The sequence below is a fragment of the Hydra viridissima genome, unplaced genomic scaffold (genome assembly GCF_058129835.1).
Source record: "Hydra viridissima isolate aposymbiotic clone 2 unplaced genomic scaffold, HvirCarnegie_v1 scaffold_1, whole genome shotgun sequence".
NCBI classification, from domain to species: Eukaryota; Metazoa; Cnidaria; class Hydrozoa; order Anthoathecata; family Hydridae; genus Hydra; species Hydra viridissima.
In genome coordinates this window covers 32,185,681-32,206,920 of record NW_028324300.1, presented here as the reverse complement: position 1 = coordinate 32,206,920, position 21,240 = coordinate 32,185,681, and the positions used below count along the sequence as shown (strand labels likewise).

Below are 21,240 nucleotides of genomic sequence, written 5' to 3'. Positions count from 1 at the left end.
GTGAAAATTTGAAAAATTTAAAAAATGGCTTTTTAGTTTGTTTTTTATCACTCAGGGTTGAGAGTTCGTTGCTTTATAATTCTAAAATACTTCAAATACGATATGAAATTTTGAAATATGAAAAATACGATATGAAATATTGAAATATGAAAATTTCATAAAAAACGAATAATTCTACAAAATTTTATGCACATTTAAATAGCAAAATTTAACAAGAAGGACTGCTTAAGAAAACTGCGACCAACATAAAAATTTCATGTTCGGCTAACGGCAGTTTTGAAATCGAACTTTATTGTTTATTTGCGCAATATTTTGCTTCCATTAAGTTTTCATTCAACTTAACGCTTTAATAAAAAAAGTTATGTTAAAAAATTTTTTAGTATTTTGATTAATTTATCATATTGATTAAAGTAATAAAATATTTTTTATAATGAATTAAAAATTGATAATAGAGTTTTATAAATTAATATGATAAATATCGCGGATGCAAGCGTAATAATAACCTCTATGTAATTATAATATTATATTAGGCTCTAAGTAATTATAATATAATACCTTATTATACTTATATTATGTAATATTTTAATATGTAATGAATACTGTGTATATAATTAAAGGCGTATTCCATTACTATATATTATTTTATGCTGTGTATAGTGTGTATTTATATACCCAGCTAAAAAGTCAAAAGCGAACTTAAAGATTCATGGTTTCTTAAGCTATACCTATTTTTCATGATCCTGTTTTCGGATAGCACTTTAATAAAAGTAGTAATCGATTTATTTCGATTACTACTCCCCCCCCCCCCCCCAAGAAATTGAACACTTCAAGAAATGTAAATAGTTAAACAAAAAAAAACTCATTTGCTTAGTAATGTTTTTAACAGAATTGTGGCTATGAAAATAGCCTTTTTCGTGATGATTGTGACTGCCTAATCCGAACAAGACGTATCTTTTCTATTTACCAAACAGCATTGACATCATAGATAGAAAATGTAGATTCTTGTCTTCTGAAGGTATCAATATCCACAGAAGCAAAAGTCTAACTTTCAGCATGCTCTGATAAAACCTTGCAATAATAAACAAAATAAATTATATCTGGTATGCCCTAGGGTAAAAATAAATCAAAATAACTTAACTCCTGATGCATAACACATTTTACCATTTAAACATCGATAGAAGTAAGTCAATCTCTTAATGTTTGCTTTGACAAATCCTCACAATAATACCTGAAATAAAATAGATGTGATATATAAAAATGATAATGAAAAAGTATAGATCTGTTCATAGACTAGCCATTAGAGGATGGCTAGTCTATGATCAAGTTATACTGATTTATTAAAATTACTAAACACCAGCATCTTGTCTAGTTAATGCATCAGCATCCAAGCAAATATTGGATGTCAATAACTGTCCCACTTCCTGAAATAAGATCTGATATGTACAAATAATGAATGAGAGAAATATATATCATTTCATAACTTTACAAATAAAAATAAAAATGCTGGGAGGAGCATAATATATACAATAACTACAATTGCAAAAATATTTCTAACAATTTGACTTACCTATTATCTGTAAATGATATCTATTAACACAAGCATATAAACCATTTTACTTTTTATAATAAAACTTAGCATACTATTATTAACTCAATCACAATTTGTTTATGATATCACCATATCACCACTTATGATGTATGCAGAGAGTTGATATTTAGTCATATCGTACTCAACACCATCATCATCCTCATTCTCATTTGGTTTCCAATAAGAAACTATATATATATGGCACTGTTCTTTTTTTTAATGCTAAGAAGTCTGCCATAGTACATATCTTGGCTGTTAGTGTCAGCATCATACCACATGTGGCATATATTTCTTCCAACAGCAGTACCATTGAGAATGTCTTTAATATCTGCAGCCGCATTACTTTCCAAATCAGGAAACAGTTGCTTTATCTGCTGAGGCATGCAAGATTTTAATACTTTTTCTACTTTTCTTCTTTCTTTGTCCTCCTTAATTTTAATCATTTTCCCCATGCGTTTAATCAACTCCACCTTCATTTCTTCATGGCATTGTATGTTTGCTAACCGCTTTTTTCGGGCTGAGGAGATGGACCAAGCTATCAATTTATTTCGTACATCAGTTGGTTTTTTAGAAAGGAAATCAGTTGCCCTACTTTTGCATGTGCGAATTTTTGATGACAAGAAACAAAGAGTGGCATTACAAGCTTTCTATTTTGCAGCGCTAAACATACCTACAAGTTCTTCAAAGTCAATGTTATGAGGTCGTGCCAATAGTGTTTGGGACTTCAATTGATCAGTTGAGGTCATGTTGAACTGTCGCTCATACTGACGGTTAATAACACTAATGATAGCATTTAGACAGCTGGCTAATGCGCATCTCATTTCTTCAGTCCTTGGGCAAAAGTCAATAATTGAATTAAAAACTGGATCATTGAGATCACCACCAAAAAAGTCTGTTTTTCTGTAAATAAGGGAAAGGGCCATTGTGCTGCTTTCAACAAGTGCATTGCGAACATCTTTGACAACTTGAATGCCAAACAAGTAGTCAAGTCCATGACCTGATGCATTATAGAACTTTTTCATCCAAGGACCAGCCAGTAGCTTTCCAATTAATGCTAGGGCACACATCTCATGGATACCTTAAATTAAATATAATATGTCATAAAGTATATGATAAGGTCATTATTACACCATAAAATCTAACCTGTTTCAGATGTGAAGTCTTGGAACAAACAATTTCTTAGTCCTCCACACAAAACTACTCCAGAAAACAGAAAACTTTGAAGTTTGTGGAAGTGATGTATCAAAACTCCACATGTATGAAAAAGGATGTGCAGTCTATTTCCTCTATTGCATGGTATTAATCCCCTGGGCAGGCCATGTTTGTCCAAAAAGTTAACAAAGCCTTTTGGATCACCTTAAAAAAAAAAAAAATTATCAGCAAGTGTGCAATTCAAAGAACTTGTTTGTAAATTTGAAACAAGTATGCTAATCAACAAACTTTTTATGTTCAGATTATTATTTAAAATCATAATTTTATCAGCAAAACAATATTAGAGTAATAATATGATATATAGTTTATTTACCTTTACCTTTATTTATTTATTTACCTTTACTGTCCTTGTAACGGAGTTTATTGAGCTGAACAACAATGTTTGCAGCAAAGCAATCTCTACCAAAAAGCTTGCCTTTTGAAGTTTCCAAGGCTTTAAGTGATGACTTGCAAGCAGTGGTGATTGTGTCTAAGGGGTGAAGGTGACAGTTCAGTTCATTTAATGATTTCTGCCGAAAAATGTTTAACTTTGTTATCGCTGCATGGTTCACTGCCACTGTCACTCATTGTGTTAGCTATGTTGCCAATAATAGTGCTTCGTACATCAGTATATTGTTTCTGGTAAAAGTCACTATACATTTTAGCAAGATTATCCACAGACTTTCCAATATGACTCATAAAGTCATAAGCTGTACCTCCAGTTGATCAATGGCTACAACCATACATAAAGATTTAGTTGTTAAGTGCACAACATTTACATGAACCCCCTCCTGGGTTGTAGCATCAAAACCAAGTGTCAAATTTTTTGTTGAGAATGCTCAAGCAGTCTGGAGTTCTGAAATAACACCTAACTCACGCATCACCTGCTCCACAGTTATGCGATGTGGAATTTCACTAAATATATATCCAGTGTGTTCTCCAACTTTATAATAAGTTGTGGCACACAGTGAGTAGGAACTTGACATGCCAACATGTCATAGATTACTGCCCTAATATTGGATGAGAAGACATTTTTATACTTGGTGTTTTGTACTTTTTGCTGCATTTGTTCTATCTTCTGCTGTAACTTAAGCATGTCATTCTGAAGGGCAGAAATCTCTGCATTCTTTTCAGTAATTTGTTGGCGTAAGATGGTTTCTTCATTAGACAGCTTTGTTTGGGCAAATTCTAGCTGTTTTCTTAAACGTAAAATTGCAACTTGAAGCTTTTTTAACTGTAAGTTGAAATGTTGGAGTTTTAATTTATTCCTCAAACTTTTAATTGTCTTGTCTTTGCGAGTGATGCTCTCATTAAGATGTTCAAATCTTGCCCTTACCTTAGCTTTTTTCTTTAACACTTTTAACTGGATAATGATGGTCTTGAATTAGATGAAGATAAAACACTTATATGTTTAGGAGATGGATAATGATGGCCTTGAATTAGATGAAGATAAAACACTTATATGTTTAGGAGATGAGTTAACTGACAAAGATGAAATAGTGTTACTTAATTTTGAGGTTGACTGTAATGACTGTGCTGCTGGCAAGACTGTCATTTGATAAAAGAAAAGCTTATTGCAAAAGTCAACAAAATGTTTAGAATCTCTTAAAAAATTGCATGCCCAGTTTTTTGATTCTTTAACAAGAAGTTTAATATGACTTCTACAAATCTTGAAGCCATAAAGCTTATTGACTTGTTCAATAGTTGCTTTTTGTGATTCATTATTGCTAATGAATATAAACAGTATATGTCCATTTCTACAGTCTATGTCTATTTGTGAAGGCAAAGTGAGGTTTGATGCTAGATATTTTTTTGCTGCACCACGAAACACGCGCATATTCTTTTTGGGTCCCATGATACCTTAAAATGTCAAGTATAATTATTTTTAAAATGAATTAAATTTTTTAAAGAGAATAATGTTTACTTTAATTTCATTTTTTTTCAAAAACAAAAATCACTTACTTATTTCTGTTTTAGACAAAAACACATAAATTGTTTTATAAGATGAATAACTATATATAACTTACTACACATAACTATTACAAACTACACATAACTATTATTTGATAATAATTATGAGCAACTTTATTATAACATAAATATTATTTGCATGCTAAATTATTTTTTTAATAAAATAACCATATGATGCATCATATAATGCACACCATCCCATACGTCATTCACTCATAATCATCATAAAAAATTTTTCATAAATTATCAACAAATTAAAATATAAAATTAAACTATTGAATGATAGCATATTGTTATTAAATAATGCAGTATTATTTAACAACATCAAACAATAACAATAAAATATATTTTAGTTATAATAATTATGATAATATAATGCAAAGAGATTATTATGAGCAAATCAGAGATGCATCATAAAGATACTTTTTTCAAATTATTAAGCTATTATAATGATATTCGTTTTTGTTTTTAAAGAAATTGGCTTTAATAATGTTCTATTTCATTTTGTTAGAAAATCGTTGAAAGGGCCGCCCCCCTCAATCCTCTATTATATTGCGAAAAATATTAAGCGAAGGTACCTATTCTGCTACAAAAAATTAGGTGTCTGCTATATAATATTTTTCAATGAAATTTCGCATGCACATAAAAATATAGTTTTTAAACTTGGCCCAATACATTAAAAAAAAGACTCAACATACCTTCGATATCAATTTTATATCTGCACTACGACGAAGTTTTTCAGAACAGTTAATTCAATAATAGCAGTGCTAACTGAAAAAAAATTTACTTTTTAAAAAATATGTTGATATGAAATTCTAAAAAATAACACGACAAGATGCATTCTTACAACTAGACGATACATGTTTTTTTTTTTATAAGCATAACGCTTATAAGCATATGGAGGCTCAGATTTGGAAAAAAAAAAGCATATGTAAGCATATTCGTGAGCCTCCATAAACTATTTTAAAAATTTGAATTTCATTTACTTAAAAATTTTAAATATATATATTTCTAAATTTATTATTTGTAAAAGTACAAAAGCTTGATAAATTTGTTCTTTTGCTGGACAATTTGAAGGGACAGATGCAGGAGAATTTTAAAGATGCTGTGGTTGCTGCTAAAGGACTTCTATGGTACGGTCTACCAAGTGTCACTGACCTTTGGCAACTAGTTGATGCAGGGTATGCTGCCACTCTGAAAAGACTTATTGTGATTGAACATCAAAAATGGCTCGATAGAGATAATCATTTTGATAGATGGTTCAGTAATACACTGCAAAAGAGAGACGAATTTTGATTACACATTGGGCAGGGGAAGCATGGAAAGCTTTAAACACTTCAACGTATGACAATCAAAGGAAGAAATGTTGGACAATGACTGGGTGTTTAATGACTTCTGATGGCTCAGAAGATTTGCTTGTTAAACCAGAGGGCCTTGATAGTTACAAAGTGCCGCCACCATCCATTACAGATCCTGGCAGTGATCAACCCATAGGAAATCAGGGTGATATTCAACCGGTGGAGGTAGATAATGCTATAAATGAAAGTGCCAACAAAATTCTTCCAGATGACATCTTTATTGGTCCGGACGAGAAGGAACGCGAAGTTCATATCTTTGATTTCATTGATAACATTTGTATATAGTATATATGTTTTATTTTTTGTTATTATACTATAACATTAATTCAGCTACATTAAAACCAAAGCAAATACAAAGCATAAGTCAACTTTTTATTTTTCTTATACCCATTAACCTTTAGTAACGCGCACACTTTAAGAAAGTATTGAAATAAGCATATTTTATTAGAAATATGCTTAAGCTTAAGCATACTTTTGAGCCTCTTTTAACTTTTTGCTTAAGCATACCCGAGCCTGTTTCAAAAATTTCATATGCTTATAAAAAAAAAAACATGTAATTCGTCTGACTATTTTTTACCGTGATCTTTGGGAAGTCAGACGAAAATGGCGAAATATAATTACGTTTTGCAGGTTTAATGACGGGGGTAATATACCATTGCCAAGAGCTTTTAAAGCTTCGTTTTCGTAATCCTTCAAAAATTAAAAAAACAATAAATCACAAACTATTTTAAAAGCATACTTTAAATTATCTTTTTCTTTTGTTATACTGCTTCTGAATAGCACTGATAATTTAATTAACTAAATTTTGGCGCAACCAATGATTAACCCCCAGAAACTTTACGTATTTCATTAAGATCAGAGAAAAGCCGCACGAACATATTTGTTCCGGTGTCACGTAAAATAAGTAGCTCGTTAAAAAAGTAGACAAGCGAGCTATCTACGCCACCCGATCCTAAGTAAAATGTTTCGATCTCATCGAAATAAAATTTCTCTATGTTTTACGATCTCATCAGCCATGTATGCGCAACACCGCCACACATGTGGCGCTGTCTTCTGATCTCATCAAACTGTGTATGCTTTGTTACAAGCTGTTTATATTTCTTGCTACTTTCATTAAATATGTCTTCGAGAGGGTCGCGAAGCTTTCGAGCGAGAAGGAAAATAACAATAAATGTTGTTGGTAAAAATAAAAGGAAAATTACAAGAAAGTGGTATGATTCAAACAGTTGTCAAAGTCAAGTTGATGAAGTTGACGGTATTTCTTTTCTTTAAAACCATACGAAAAGTTGAGTAAAAATAAGGTCATTAAAAAAGGATCTTTATAAATCTGCTTCAAAACTAAATCTTGTGAAGTTTTGTGGTAATGGCCCACATCATATGATTTTAATTATTTTTTTGGAAAACAAGAAATTATTTACAAAACGCCTTCTCTCTATTTTTTTAAAAATACTTTGAAATGTTTTCTATTGAATTTTTTTTCAAGAATTTTAAGTAATTTGTCAAGAAATTGTTTTTCATTATTACAAAAATGTATTAATGTTTAAAGTAAACATAATGAAAATTTCTTGTAATGTTACAGGAAATAATGACAAAGGCAATGGGGTGGAACTTACTTGTAATGATAACCAAGATAGCGTTGACATTGAACAATCATTGAAAAAGAGAAAGCAAGTTCCGTACGTTGATATTGCAAAAAAACAAGCTGAAAATTGGAATATATTGAAAAAACAAGCTCTAACTTTTAAGTTGTATAATTCATCTATATCACTCTTAACATCAAGATACAGCAACCATATAAATAAAGATTCTAATTCTGATTCTCTGCTGAATAAACCTTGTTGTATATGCAATAAAATTAAACCTCTAGATGAACTAATTCAATGTCCAGATTGTCTTTATATTTGGTATTGCCACAATTGTTGGGAGAATATGCATAAAAAACTTTCTCTTTTTCATAAAGCTCGTATTTGGTGTTCAAAGGTTTGGATAATGTTTGTATATATAGGTTCTTTTTCAAAGTAACAGTAAAAAGTTTAGAAGAGTTGTTACTTACACTCTGTTATACAATAATACTCTGTTTGCAATACTCTGTTATTTTTTAATATGCCATTTTTCTTTTGATTTAAGACATATAATAATCTACATTTTTTATGTATTAAAACATTGCTATTTACAAATTTAAGGCTGGGTACTATAAGACTTATAAAGGTGAGCGACAAATCATCAAGTCATCTAATTGTCAATGTGTAAATACTTTAAATAAAGAAGTGATAGTCTTTGATGCTTCAGGTATTAATGTTAATTAATACTAGTTTATGATAATAGTTTCCAAATATATGATTGTAACTTAAAACATTTTGTTAGTTAATTTAAGTTATCATAATTTTCTTTTTGAAACAAATTTCAATAGCGGCCTTTTCCTTTTGTTTTTTTGTGCTTTTTACAACTTAGGTAGGCAACATGAGTCATATGTAGGGGAATGTTTGTGCTCTCCAAGTGTTGTAGATCTTTTGCTGGAAAATAATTTCTGGCCTAGTTCTCCTGTCCATCCAACTGCAGCATTCAGCTATGAATTAATGGATTTGATGGAAGCATTGTTTTTAGATGGGAATGTTGCTGTTAAGTCATTCTGCAAAGCTTTGTTTACAAAATCAAAAGGAGATGATTATATTAAGGTTATTTTATAAGTTCTTATAAATCTTTGAAACTTTTTTTACATTTTTTTTTTATCTATATTTTTTTATAAAGTATAAAGTATAAAAATTTACCAGGTAGATAAAAAATTAGAAAAATATCCCAATGTAATATACATAAAATTAATTATTGTTTATTATTAGGTTGACACAGTATATAAAATGTTAACCGGTGAGTGTTTCTTAAGTTATCTTTTGTTTAAAAATGACTTTCAAACCTTCAAGTCAAGATTTCAGAACTTTGCTGAGTTATCTGTCTGTCCAGCATGTCCTAAAGTACGTAAAATATATCGATAATATACTGTATTTATTCTCTTTTTTTTTGAGAAACTTTGGCATTTTTTTTTTAAGTAAATATTAGTTGTTTCTTGTTACAAAACTATTAATTTAAATATTTTGAATACTTTTCAAATTTACATTTTAAGTATTTGTATAAAGTAAATTTTTCAGGAGACTGGTACATTAGTGTTATCATTCGATGCACTGTTTGGACTGGTAAGAAAGTTTTCGTCAGGGAAAAGTCATTATGAACCAGTTCTTAAAAATCTTTATCTGATGGATCAATCAATTGTAGATGATTTTGTTGTTAGTTATAACTCTAAGCTATCATCACAAGAGTTAAAGGTATTTTTTTTCTCTAATAGCTGATTTAACTTGCATATTCAGCATTATTGTTTATCAAAGAATGTGAAAACTTGAATCTTTAATAACATTTTTTAGGCATGTAATGATTTTAAAGCAATAAATTCACTAAGATCTAAAAAAGCTAACGCAAAACTTGATGAAACAGGAGTTTTTGGTTGTGCTTGCAGACATGAAGTACCTCGAAAGTTTTTCAATCTAAAGTTTGGAGAAAGGTTTTCTTCAAAATAGTTTTCTGTATTTTAATAATAAAATTACAAAGAGTTTTAAATGTATTTTAATATAAATGACATTATAAATATCTTTTTTTCACTAAGATACTATTGTAATAAAATAGCTACTGATTAAAATAAATAGTTATTAAATACTGTATTTGAAGCTCAAACCTAAAATATGAAAGGCTTTTTAATATATCATAAGAGACATTTTTTATAGTTTGGCAAATGCAGTCTACTTGATAAATCAAGTTCTCCAGGAAGTTAATGAAAAAGTAAAAGTTGTAGTTATGTATGATATTGCATGTGTCCTTGTCAAACATCTAAAGGTAAATCTCATCATTTTGTTAAAGTGTGTTTGTTTAACAAAATGTTGGAGCTAATGTAGATTGCTCTTTGTTGGCTTAAAACAAAATGTAACTCTCTTGTATATTTTTTTCATTGTAGAAAAGAAAAAGTACTATTCTTGATAAAAACCTTTCATTCTGCATTCCATCATTTCATGTCTATGGTCATAAATCAGCTTGTCAGGTATTCTCTTTTTTAAATAAAACAGAATAAAGAAATACTTCTTCACTTAATGAGAACATCACTCTTTTGATTATTAAAATGAATACTTTGATTAATTGAAAGACTACTGGTTAAATTAAAATTGGTAAATGTATCTACCAATTTGCCAGTATAATAATATTAATTAATTTTCTATTTAGTTGCAATATTCTCCTAAATCAACTGTTGGGATTGGTATTTCAGATGGAGAGGTTATGGAGCGTCTATGGTCTACCCTCAGACGGTTTTCAAAAATTACTAAAGAGCAAACACCTAGTCATAGAGCAGACACAATTTCACTTGGTTTGCTTCATTATGCCCAATATTCTATTAATGCATTAGGTAAGTTTCAGATTAGATATACCCATGTCCACTACTACTACTACTACTACTACTACTACTACTACTACTACTACTACTACTACTACTACTACTACTACTACTACTACTACATTATAATGATAACAATAGTAATAACCATATTTTGTTATTCTGTGAAATCAATCTGTGAAATTTTATAGGTAGAAGACTTTGTGCTCGATATGATAAAGCTTTAAAACTTAAAGATACTACTAATATTGAACTTGAACAAACTTTAAAATCTGTTAATGGTTTGTCTAATTCTATAAGTTTGTATTAAATTAATTTTATAAAAGAATTTAATATTCTATAAAATTTGGGATGACTTTTTTAAAATTAAGTATTTATTTATAAATATTACCAGTTACTTTAATTACTAACTAGTTTCAAACAGAGATATTATTCAATCTTGGATAGAAGCAGAAATTGATATGGAAGAGCATAGAATTCAGAAAATTGAAAAAGGTTTCAGTTTAATAACAAATTACTAATCTGGATTAATATTGTGTTTATTTAGATTGTTTATTGTGTTATTTGTAGCTTTATGGTCATATTTGCAAATATTTGTCATATTTTTAGCAAGTGATCTTGAATCATATGCTTTAATTTTGGATGATTGGTGGAAATTGAGGTAAAATGCTGTTTATTATTTTATGATGTAACTGTTGAACATTTAGACCCCTGCCTCTCCTCCTCCCTCATAAATTAAAATGATTATAATAGAAAAATAACTGATCTTTTCACTCATGGCCCAGCTCCATGAGTAAAATGATCAAAACTCTCAGTATGCCACATCTTATTTTTATTATTAATAATGTTACATTTAAGGATTGTTTGATTGAGTTTTATTAGTTACATTTTAATTTATCAGAAGCGATATTGCACTCAATGACAGAAATTTAGAGAGCTTTATGGAACTCGAGCGGTAATTTTTTATTTTTAAAGATAAAGCAAAATTTAAAAACATATTCATCATTAGTTATACATTATAAGGTATATTTCATAATTTCAGACTTGAGAAAGAACTTAAAAATAAAGAAAAGAAATTAAAAATTAATGTTCGTTGGGATCCAACCACTCATCCTTTTAAGGACACCATAACTGCAGTATATGAAAGAAAGAGAAATTTTATTCTACAAAGGGTTCAAAGTTTTGCGTTTCAAAAGTTGTTACTGAGTAATTTAAAAAAAAAATATGCAGGTAAGAAGTTAACATTCAAGATCATGTTATAAAGCTTTTATTTGACTAAATTCATATTGATTCAAATTGTCTACTAAAATAATTATAAAGTAAAAAACAAAAAGTTAAAGTTTTGTAAAACTTATGCACACTGATATAAAATTGTAATACAACTTTTGTTTAGATGGACAGAAAATAGCTATAAAGCTAAGTAAACAGATAAACAAAAACAACAAACATTTACAAGATGCAATCAAAGAGTTTAACTCTATAAGTTTATTATATCCTAGTAATACTTTACCAAATATTATTGTTTGGGATGAAGTTACCAATATGGAGAGTGCTTTTTGGAAAACCCTCAATGATGAACCAGAGGCTTTGATTGCGATAACTGTTAAAAGAAAATGTGTCGAGTTGTATCAATTAAATTGTAGAGCTGTTGAAGAAATTGAGATGTTAAAAAATGAAATGCAGAATGTATTAGATTTTTACAGCAATTCCATTAATAAATACAAAGAAGGTCTAGCATCACTTGAACAAAGTTTTTTAGATGATGGTTGGAAAGCTATATTGTTGAAAGAAATAGACTCTTTAGTTGGTAAAATACATTGGTTGTCTGAGCTTTTTCTTCAGTATTTTAATTCAGATTCTGAAACGAATGTTCAGTTCTTGGGAGAGCTTGATGACGAATTAAGTACAGACTCAGATGAGAGTGATGTAGATTTTTCTAAAAGTAGTGAGAATTTCTAATTTGACGGGGAGTGTCGCAATTGATGTTAGTAATATTTTGAACCCTTTATCGTATTTTTAGGCATCTGTCAATTTCTATGAACTTTTTCCTCAGAAAAAAAATAACAGATGCTTGCTACACCGTCATCAGGGGAATGTTAACTCATTGTGTTAATGATAATTTTTTTTTAATATTGGACTTCACTTTCTTGTTGATTCCTAAATTTTATTTGGAAAAAATTAGCTTGAGTTTCTGTATTATTTTGTACGAAAAATAAGAATTAATAAATCTAAGTCTCTCACCAATTGTAAACTATTTTTTGAAAGTTTACATGAGTCATTCTTGCACATAAGCGATAAGTTCTATCCGTTTACTATCTTTTACGGCGATTTTTAGAAAGGGATCACATATTTTTTTATTGTATAATTGAAGGGTTTATTAACATATACTTTACTTGTGCGTAAATTCAAAGAAGAGTTGTTAATGTCGATGTATTTAATGAGATTAGATGAGAATCTATATGTATTTTTAAGTTAGTATTTAATGAGTTAGGTTAATAAAATTTATTGATAATAAGATAATAAATTTATACCGTTTTTGGGGAACGGAAAATGGATGACTATTATAAATCATTACCAATGTGTTACAATGTGAACCTGTTTTGAACGCCTTTAGCGACTAAAAATAAAAAGCTTTTGAGGAAGAGTTTATTAATGCGCCAATTGTTTTACAGATTGCTACTCTCTGCAATTCTTTATAAGCATGTTTTTTTCAATTTTTACAAGGAAAGAAGCAAAGCAAACTTTTGTTAAAAGTAAGCTAAACTAAAAGTTTTGATTTAGTAATTCAAAATGGTTGCCGAGTGCTATACGATTTTAACAATTCAGCACAATTATCGACATTAAGTTGTATTTAAGAAAATAGTAGTGACATTGTTGATACACTATTCTAAACGTTTTGAAAGAAATCAAATTTACAAACGCCGATGGCCTTTTAATTCTTATTTTTATTATGTAATGACAATTTGAATATTTTCATAAAATTAAAAAGCTTTTTCCTCAGTTTTACATAAGCAATTAGATCGAAAGAATCCAAAAACTGATTAACAATACTTCCCAATATGTTAAGGAAAGTCAGTAAGTTTTTACATGCATGAATGTTTTGTGATAAAACTAATACTTGAATTTTATGTAATGCCAATGGAAATTGGTATTTTGTCATTGTTCACTGTTGTAAAGAAAAAGGTATGCTAACACTCTATAAGATAATGATGGATTTCTGTAGATGAACTCGGAATAGAAAATCGTAATGCAAACTTTTGTAAAACTTTTTTGCATTTGTAACTCGCTGTTCTAACAAAAAGCATGTAATTAAAATGAAACTTTGTTTTTCTTAAGCAAGCATTTCCCTACCTTGGATTTTTTTTTTTTTTTTTTTTATCGCTGATTCGATAATTTTACAATATTTTATTCAAGTTTGTATTCGGAAAAATATATTCTTTGTGGAGATTTGAAATTTCAATTTTCACAAAATTAACGAATTGAAGTAATTTTTACTTTTACGTACGCAGGCTTTCCGTCTTTTTAAAAACCCCCAGTTCGATGTTTCATTTTCGTGTTGAATATATTAAATTAAAACTTTGTACAAATTTTTATTCCAGTCTGTTGAAATTTAGCTTGTTTAATAGTAGTGAAGAAAAAGTATTTGTTTGCTTGTGCATAAATCTCAAATTTCAAATAATTAGCATTTGCCATATAATTTATGTACCTTTTACTTCTTAACTACCCAATGCTGTGTGCTGGAAGGTTAATAGCACAACAGATTGGTAAGCAGCTAAGTTTCTCTTTAAGATAAAATATTTTTTATGCATTAGTTTCTCAGATAGGTACTACAAAGTCATAAGTGCTGCATGAACTATTAGCTGAGCGCTGTGAGTACACACAACAAAGAGGTTACTTCTAGAGTTATTTGGTTGTATAGAGTTTTTATATTTAAATAATTATTATATATATACATATATACATATATATATATACATATATATATATATATATATATATATATATATATATATATATATATATATATATATATATATATATATATATATATATATATATATATATATTACATATATATAATATCATATCATATAATAAAAATATTATATATATAATAATATATCATATACTAAAAATATTATATATATAATATCATATCATATAATAAAAATATTATATATATAATATCATATCATATAATAAAAATATTTTGAATTGGTTTTTGAATAGGGGCAGTTTGTTCTTTATCCAGGTGATAAAGACATATTTTTGCATAGTTTTCTGAAATAAGTTTAGTCAGTGAAAATAAATGGTTATCAGTTATAGCTGAGTCAGACATGAGAAGTTAATATTTCTATATTCAAAAATTTATTAATAGTTTATGAATTTTTTTTAAAGGTGTTTTTACATACATTTATATCTTAAACTAGGAGTGATTATTAAACTTTAAGGGATAATTAACATTTAAAGATATTAATTAGAAGGAACCCCTGAGTTGTATGTGCTCACAGTACTCAGCTAATAATTCATGCAGCATGTACATATCTGGTATCTTGCTTCAAAAATTGAAAATATAGAATTTCTCAAAATTGTAAGTAGACACCACTGCCGCTTACCATCCATTACCATACATACCATTAATAATTTCTTTAATTGTCTAATTTTTTAAAAATCATTTCATTTATTTAAACTTCTTAAAAATTTATTTCATAGTCTAGTTTTTCTTTCAAAGCTCTGTTTAATTATTTTCTTTCATATTTCTGTAAAACCTTACATGGGTCACCGCTAAAAGCTCTGATCGCTGCCAGCTTGGGAGGCCAATTTTGGCTTCAAATTTAAAAGAAACAAAACAATAGAATACACTTTCCAGTTATATTTTGAGATCAGTGCTTGTCATTCTGCCCGTCGGGCATGCGCCTTGTATTAAACTACTATTTGACATGGCCGACACGGCCTCTCTGATCTTTAATTGACCGGCAGTGTGGCCGATGCGGCACAATATTTTACCATTGCCGCCACGCCGACCACCTGTGGCTGAATTGAAACATCAAAAAACACAATAAATCACCTCAAAAATATCTCACTAACATTATAATATTCGATTATACTTTTAATAATAATATATTTTAATTTCATTAATATATGAAAGTAAATTTATTATACTTTAGTATTTCATTTCGCATTCTTTTACATTTTAGAGAATATGCAAACTATAATATATTAATAACTATCATAATATTAAGTATTATCTATACAAATAGCAAATACTGAAACTTCGATTAAAAAACTCCAAGTAGAAAATATTGCTAAATATAAAAACACCTCTCTTTCAGATCAAAAATATGACTCAAAAACTTTAAAACGAAAACGAGAATTTTATTCTTAGTCTAAGTTTTATTCTTAACTATAATACAATCCTTGTATAATACACAATCCATGCATAATAGGTGATATATCCGTAATACAAGATACACACAAAATCAACATTAACTGCTTTTAGTGGCCTAAAAAGAAAAACAGTAATAAAAATTTGAAGAAAAATATCAAGTCATAGTATAAATGAATAAAATTTTCAATATTTAAATATATGGAACCATACAATGGAACACTAAACATATGCTGCAAGCAAACTGCAGATTATAATCCCGGCAAATTATTTCGTGTTCTGTTTTAGGTAGTAGAGAGAGATAACTTCTGAAAAGAATTTTTGAGCATTACATAACATAATTTTATAACAAATGATGATATAATTATAATTTCTTTAAAACATCACTTTAGGTTCGATTGTGTAATTTACTGGCCCTATGTTGAAAATAAACATTGAACTAAAAATCATTTTTAGTTGTTTTTCATATCAAACCTTATTCTTTAAACAGTCTTAAAGCCAGAACCAATTCATCTGTTTAATGGCTGCTACAGATGAACTAAGCTCAGTAGAATCTCAAATTGCATAACCCTTAATATTATTATAAATTATAACTACAAAAGCCAGCAGTAAAAACACTTTTTTAACAATTTCATCTGATTCTTATTTTTTTGGGTAAGCTGAGTTTGAAAATAATAATAAAGAAGTCGTGTCACTCACCTTTTTTTCACATTTGAATATACAAAATTTGAGAACTTATACAATATTTTTTATCTAATATCTGCTTTTTCTACCAATTTTGAATCAATACAACTAGAATCTATCTTATTCAGTTGGATTGTTTTGACTCGCTTTAATAGATTTCCTGAAAATAAACAAATTGAATTAATAAAAATAAGTTCAAAATGAAGGATAAATGAAATAAATGAATAATAAAGATAAATGAATAATAAAAATAAATGAATAATAAAAATAAATGCATAATAAAAATAATGATAAATGAAGGATATTGAAACACAAAGAAATTTTTTTTTAGATAAAACTTTTAAAAAATCCAGAAGTTTTGGTTACCTATTTCACTGGAAGAAAGTTCATTCAAGTGAATATAGTCATGCTCAATATTAGATGACTCATTTGATTTAATGGTAATTTGGCCTGAATTAAATAAGTGACACAAAAGTGAAAATCATAATAAAACTATGCTGTTAACAAATAGTTACCAATTTATTTACTATAACAGTATATAATAGAATTAACCTGCTCTATTTGAAAATGATGCTAATTCAAATGTGGATCGATTATTTGGAGTAGTTGATGCTGTTGTATTTGATTCAAAGACAGATTTAATGACTGGTAAAAGTTCATCTAAATATTTACAACAAAAAGGATATTGGATTGAGAATTCAAGCTAAATATTGATAAATGCAACAACAGATGTAAGCAGCTTCATACAACCATACATAAGTACAAAAGTAAAAATGAGTATACCTATTTTAGTAGAAGACAATAAAGTGTTTGGTAAAACTGAAAAGATTAATTCTGTGTTGCTAATTGTAGCTGCTTCTATTAAAATGCATATCATTTTATTAAATACATAAATGTCAAAAATGTATAGTCGTAAAGCCATGTTTAGTAAACAAAACTTTTGCATAAAAATATTTCTCATTTACCCACATTTAATTTATCAGAATTGTTCTAAAACAAAAGTTGCAATAAAACTTATTTGGTGGAAAACTGTGAATAAGAAAGCTTAAAGAGAAATATATAAGATAGAGGAAATGAATTCATTCAAAGAGAAATTGCAGATAAAGTTGATGGTTAAATATCCAGACAATCAAACCTTATTACTTGATGGAATTTAATAATCAATGATTAATACAAAATTTTGCTTGTTACATTTAAAATACACTTTACATTTCAAACTATAACTATCAAAATATAAATATATTAAAATGTATCGTTATTAGTTCAGCAATATTATTTCAAGTAAAATTTACCTTGTAAATCAAAAATAACATCAATATTATCTTGGTTTTCAACTATATAGGTTAATAAAGTTGAACCCATTGATGATGGATATTTTAAAACATGTCCATCTGGCAAGCCACTTGCTTTTATAATGGAAGGAACATATTTCTTGTAAGGTATATGTCCTTTACTAAACTTACTCTGTAGTTCAATTGGTAAAGCAAGTCTAGCAATTTCTAAAAAAATTAAATAAAAAGGTATTTTCAAACTAAAAACATTTCAAAGATTACATTTTGCACTTCCTTTTATTCTTTTATAACCATTTTTTATAATCTAATTTACACAAAATTATAAGTAATTTTTTAAAAAAGCCCATGAAAATTTAGCTATCATAATAAATACAAGTGCTGGAAAATCCACTAAACTATTCATAAATGACACAACAAAACAATTAAATTATCTCCCTCAATTCATACCATATTTCTTATTTAAGATGTTTGTCACTTCGATGCATAAATTATTTTTTGTGGCATTTGACACCTTATTCTTTTTCATATTTAAAACTGGAGCTATAATAAAACAACATTAAATATAACCATAAAAAAGATGGGATATAAATTAATTTATAATAAATTAAATTATATTATAAATATGATAAGATAAATAAGGTACATGTGAGGAAAATATGAAATTAATTCAAAAATTTAAAAATTTCATTGAAATTAATACAGAAAATTATAGCATAAAATGCAGTCCTGCAGCAATTGGTAGAACTGCTATTGTTTAAAAATAAGAATTACCATTTTGAGTTCTCCCAGTATGAAGAGTTTGGAATTTTATTAATCCTATGGATACTTCATCTAATATTTTTGTAAAACTACTGTACTAAACATTTTAAATACCTTTTACAAATTCTGAAAATTTAAATTGAAAATTAAGTTCTTCAGATTTCAGTAAAAATTGACATCCTTTTTCTGAGGCTGTAACAATGGGAGGTCCACCCTGAGCTAGACAAGTAACAGCAACAACTTCATTGCCGAGATTTGCTAACTCTTCAACCTAAGTAAAACTTTAATATAATAATAAACTAAGGAAAATCATAGAGTTAGAGAGAACTCAAGATGAAAACTTACCACTTTTGTAAGCTGATTCAATAGCTTTTTTGATTTAATTTTTTTCTCCTCATTTGAAAGAGGGACTAAGTTATTTCGTTGAAGTAAAGCTTTTTCATTCCAAATACCTTTTTCAGCAACACTTAACTTTGACCAGTTATGACCAAGCTGCTTAAAACATATCTTTTTTTTTTCTAACTCAGCATCTAATTTAAAGTTAAATATATCTCACTATTCATAGAAAAGCATTTTTGACTGATATGATCATAACAATAAATAAAATATTCGTATCATTTATATTTTTACTTTATGATATAAATATATATTATATTGAATATTTATATACTTATTATCTTTTAATCAACATAAATCATCATCAATTAAGCAATTTAAAATTACAGTTGTTTTAAAAGTTCTGAAACTTTAAGTGTTTCACCTCAGCATACATAATGACATCAAAATGTGAAAATGGCTAACTCTTTTATTGTAAGATGGCTTTTCTGGTACTAATCCAATTGAAATCCAGAAGTTTGGCACAATCATTTTCCAAATGATGAACTGGCTTAGGCAATCAATAAATTGTAATATCCAAGGCAAAGTGAAATAAATAAGAATACCTTTAAGCATAAGTAACTGGTTTTGCCTCCAAATATCATAACCCCGTACAGCTTGTGTATTCAAAGAAACTTTCTTTCGATTAACAACTGTTTGAATATCTTCTTCATCATTCTTGCGCTTATTGTTTTTGTGTTGAGCAATGCAGTTCTAGAGAAAAATTTACATGAAAGAAATACAGAACCATAATGAAAAAGACATCAGGAGTCTAATTTTTGAACAGTATGAACAATATTTTTGATCTATGATTATCATCATTATTATTGTTATTAATATTAATATTATTATTATTATTATTACTATTATTATTATTATTATTATTATTATTGTTGTTGTTGTTGTTGTTGTTGTTGTTATTATTGTTGTTGTTGTTGTTGTTGTTGTTGTTGTTGTTATTATTATTATTATTATTATTGTTATTATCATTATTATTATTATTATTATTATTATTATCATTATTGTTATTATTATTATCATATTATATATATATATATATATATATATATATATATATATATATATATATATATATATATATATATATATATATATATATATATATATATATATATGATTATACAGCCTATTGCTGTATAATCATATAATGTTTATACTGATAAAAAATATCAAGATACACATATTTTTAAAAATAAACCAAGCAAATGGTCTAGTACTAGAAAGTTTCTTATTTTAAAAGTACTTTTTTACAACTCTAGTGCTAAAAGTTTCTTAATAGTTTCTTAAGTATCAAATGAAAAAGTAAATAAAATGCAATTAGAAAACATATTAACAAGAAAGATAAAATGTTTTACAGTCAACTAAAATTATTTGAATTCCATTAATATCATTCAATGAAATATAATCCTCAGGTTTGTCTGTGAACAGAACAAAAATAAGAGAATATTCTTTGAACTCTAATTAAAATAAGTTTCCTAATGAAAATAACTTAGCACAAATAGTTTCTTAAGGTTTTGGGGCTTCTAGTATTTGTTTCTTATAAACAAGTTTCTAATAAAAAAAAATAAAAAAATGTGTACTAGCTCTCTGGTTTATATATATATATATATATATATATATATATATATATATATATATATATATATATATATATATATATATATATATATATATATATATATATGTATATCCGTTTGAACCAGTATCTTAACATTATATAAAAGATTAAAGGTTTTAATCAAAAACTAAATTGAGATTCATTTAAAGAATTAAAAGTATAAAGAAAGGATTATAATTTGGTTATTTTTGATTTAATCTCAATCAAGTTTTATAAAGCTCTTAATCAGAGTTCTAAGAGTTAGCAAAGATTGTTTTATCCTTCTACTTTTTTCCTTTACAGATTCCAATTCTATTAAACTTTGTGAAAATCTAAATCTAACAGAAGAATTAAAACTAACCATTTTTGTTGCCATACAAAACGGAACAGGGCATACACAGTTTGATGAGATCAGAAGACAGCGCCACATGTGTGGCGGTGTTGCGCATACATGGCTGATGAGATCGTAAAACATAGAGAAATTTTATTTCGATGAGATCGAAACATTTTACTTAGGATCGGGTGTCTACGCATGCGTTATTACGGCTACGCATGCGTTATTACGGCATTTTACTAAAAATTGAATTGT

General features: G+C 27.7%; 2 protein-coding genes and 1 pseudogene across 11 annotated transcripts; 1 reads left to right on the top strand and 2 right to left on the bottom strand.

Annotated features, from left to right (window-relative positions):
* Positions 1–813: 813 nt before the first annotated feature.
* LOC149894553 (uncharacterized) lies at positions 814–5,653 on the bottom strand (annotated as a pseudogene). Its single transcript, XR_016449355.1, has 3 exons — positions 3,138–5,653; positions 2,732–2,944; positions 814–2,666 (listed from the first exon to the last, which is right to left on the bottom strand). The product of XR_016449355.1 is annotated as an uncharacterized LOC149894553 (transcript).
* A 1,403-nt stretch (positions 5,654–7,056) lies between these two features.
* Positions 7,057–13,008, top strand: LOC145186477 (uncharacterized). 3 transcript variants are annotated; one of them, XM_090076934.1, is made up of 16 exons: positions 7,057–7,363; positions 7,688–8,088; positions 8,292–8,397; positions 8,560–8,783; positions 8,946–9,077; positions 9,252–9,425; positions 9,522–9,658; positions 9,879–9,987; positions 10,106–10,189; positions 10,369–10,549; positions 10,729–10,818; positions 10,952–11,032; positions 11,147–11,198; positions 11,439–11,492; positions 11,580–11,767; positions 11,931–13,008. In XM_090076934.1, the coding sequence occupies exons 1-16, from the start codon at positions 7,102–7,104 to the stop codon at positions 12,494–12,496; spliced, it is 2,841 nt and encodes a 946-aa protein (XP_089933060.1). In that variant the 5' UTR covers positions 7,057–7,101; the 3' UTR covers positions 12,497–13,008. The 3 variants fall into 3 exon arrangements, with proteins under 3 accessions (XP_089933060.1, XP_089933061.1, XP_089933062.1); XM_090076935.1 differs by lacking the exon at positions 10,729–10,818; XM_090076936.1 differs by lacking the exons at positions 10,729–10,818; positions 10,952–11,032.
* Positions 13,009–15,911: 2,903 nt separating this feature from the next.
* Positions 15,912–21,178, bottom strand: LOC145186919 (uncharacterized). Of its 7 annotated transcripts, XR_016449361.1 has the most exons (12): positions 21,013–21,178; positions 19,600–19,747; positions 19,004–19,188; positions 18,773–18,929; positions 18,347–18,439; positions 17,900–18,106; positions 17,391–17,465; positions 17,160–17,267; positions 16,974–17,057; positions 16,623–16,767; positions 16,137–16,231; positions 15,912–16,041 (listed from the first exon to the last, which is right to left on the bottom strand). XR_016449361.1 is itself a non-coding variant. In XM_090076952.1 (10 exons), the coding sequence occupies exons 1-10, from the start codon at positions 21,124–21,126 to the stop codon at positions 16,673–16,675; spliced, it is 1,266 nt and encodes a 421-aa protein (XP_089933078.1). In that variant the 5' UTR covers positions 21,127–21,178; the 3' UTR covers positions 15,912–16,672. The 7 variants fall into 7 exon arrangements, 3 of the variants coding, with proteins under 3 accessions (XP_089933078.1, XP_089933079.1, XP_089933080.1); XR_016449359.1 differs by having other exon boundaries at positions 16,137–16,767; XR_016449360.1 differs by having other exon boundaries at positions 15,912–16,231.
* Positions 21,179–21,240: the final 62 nt, after the last annotated feature.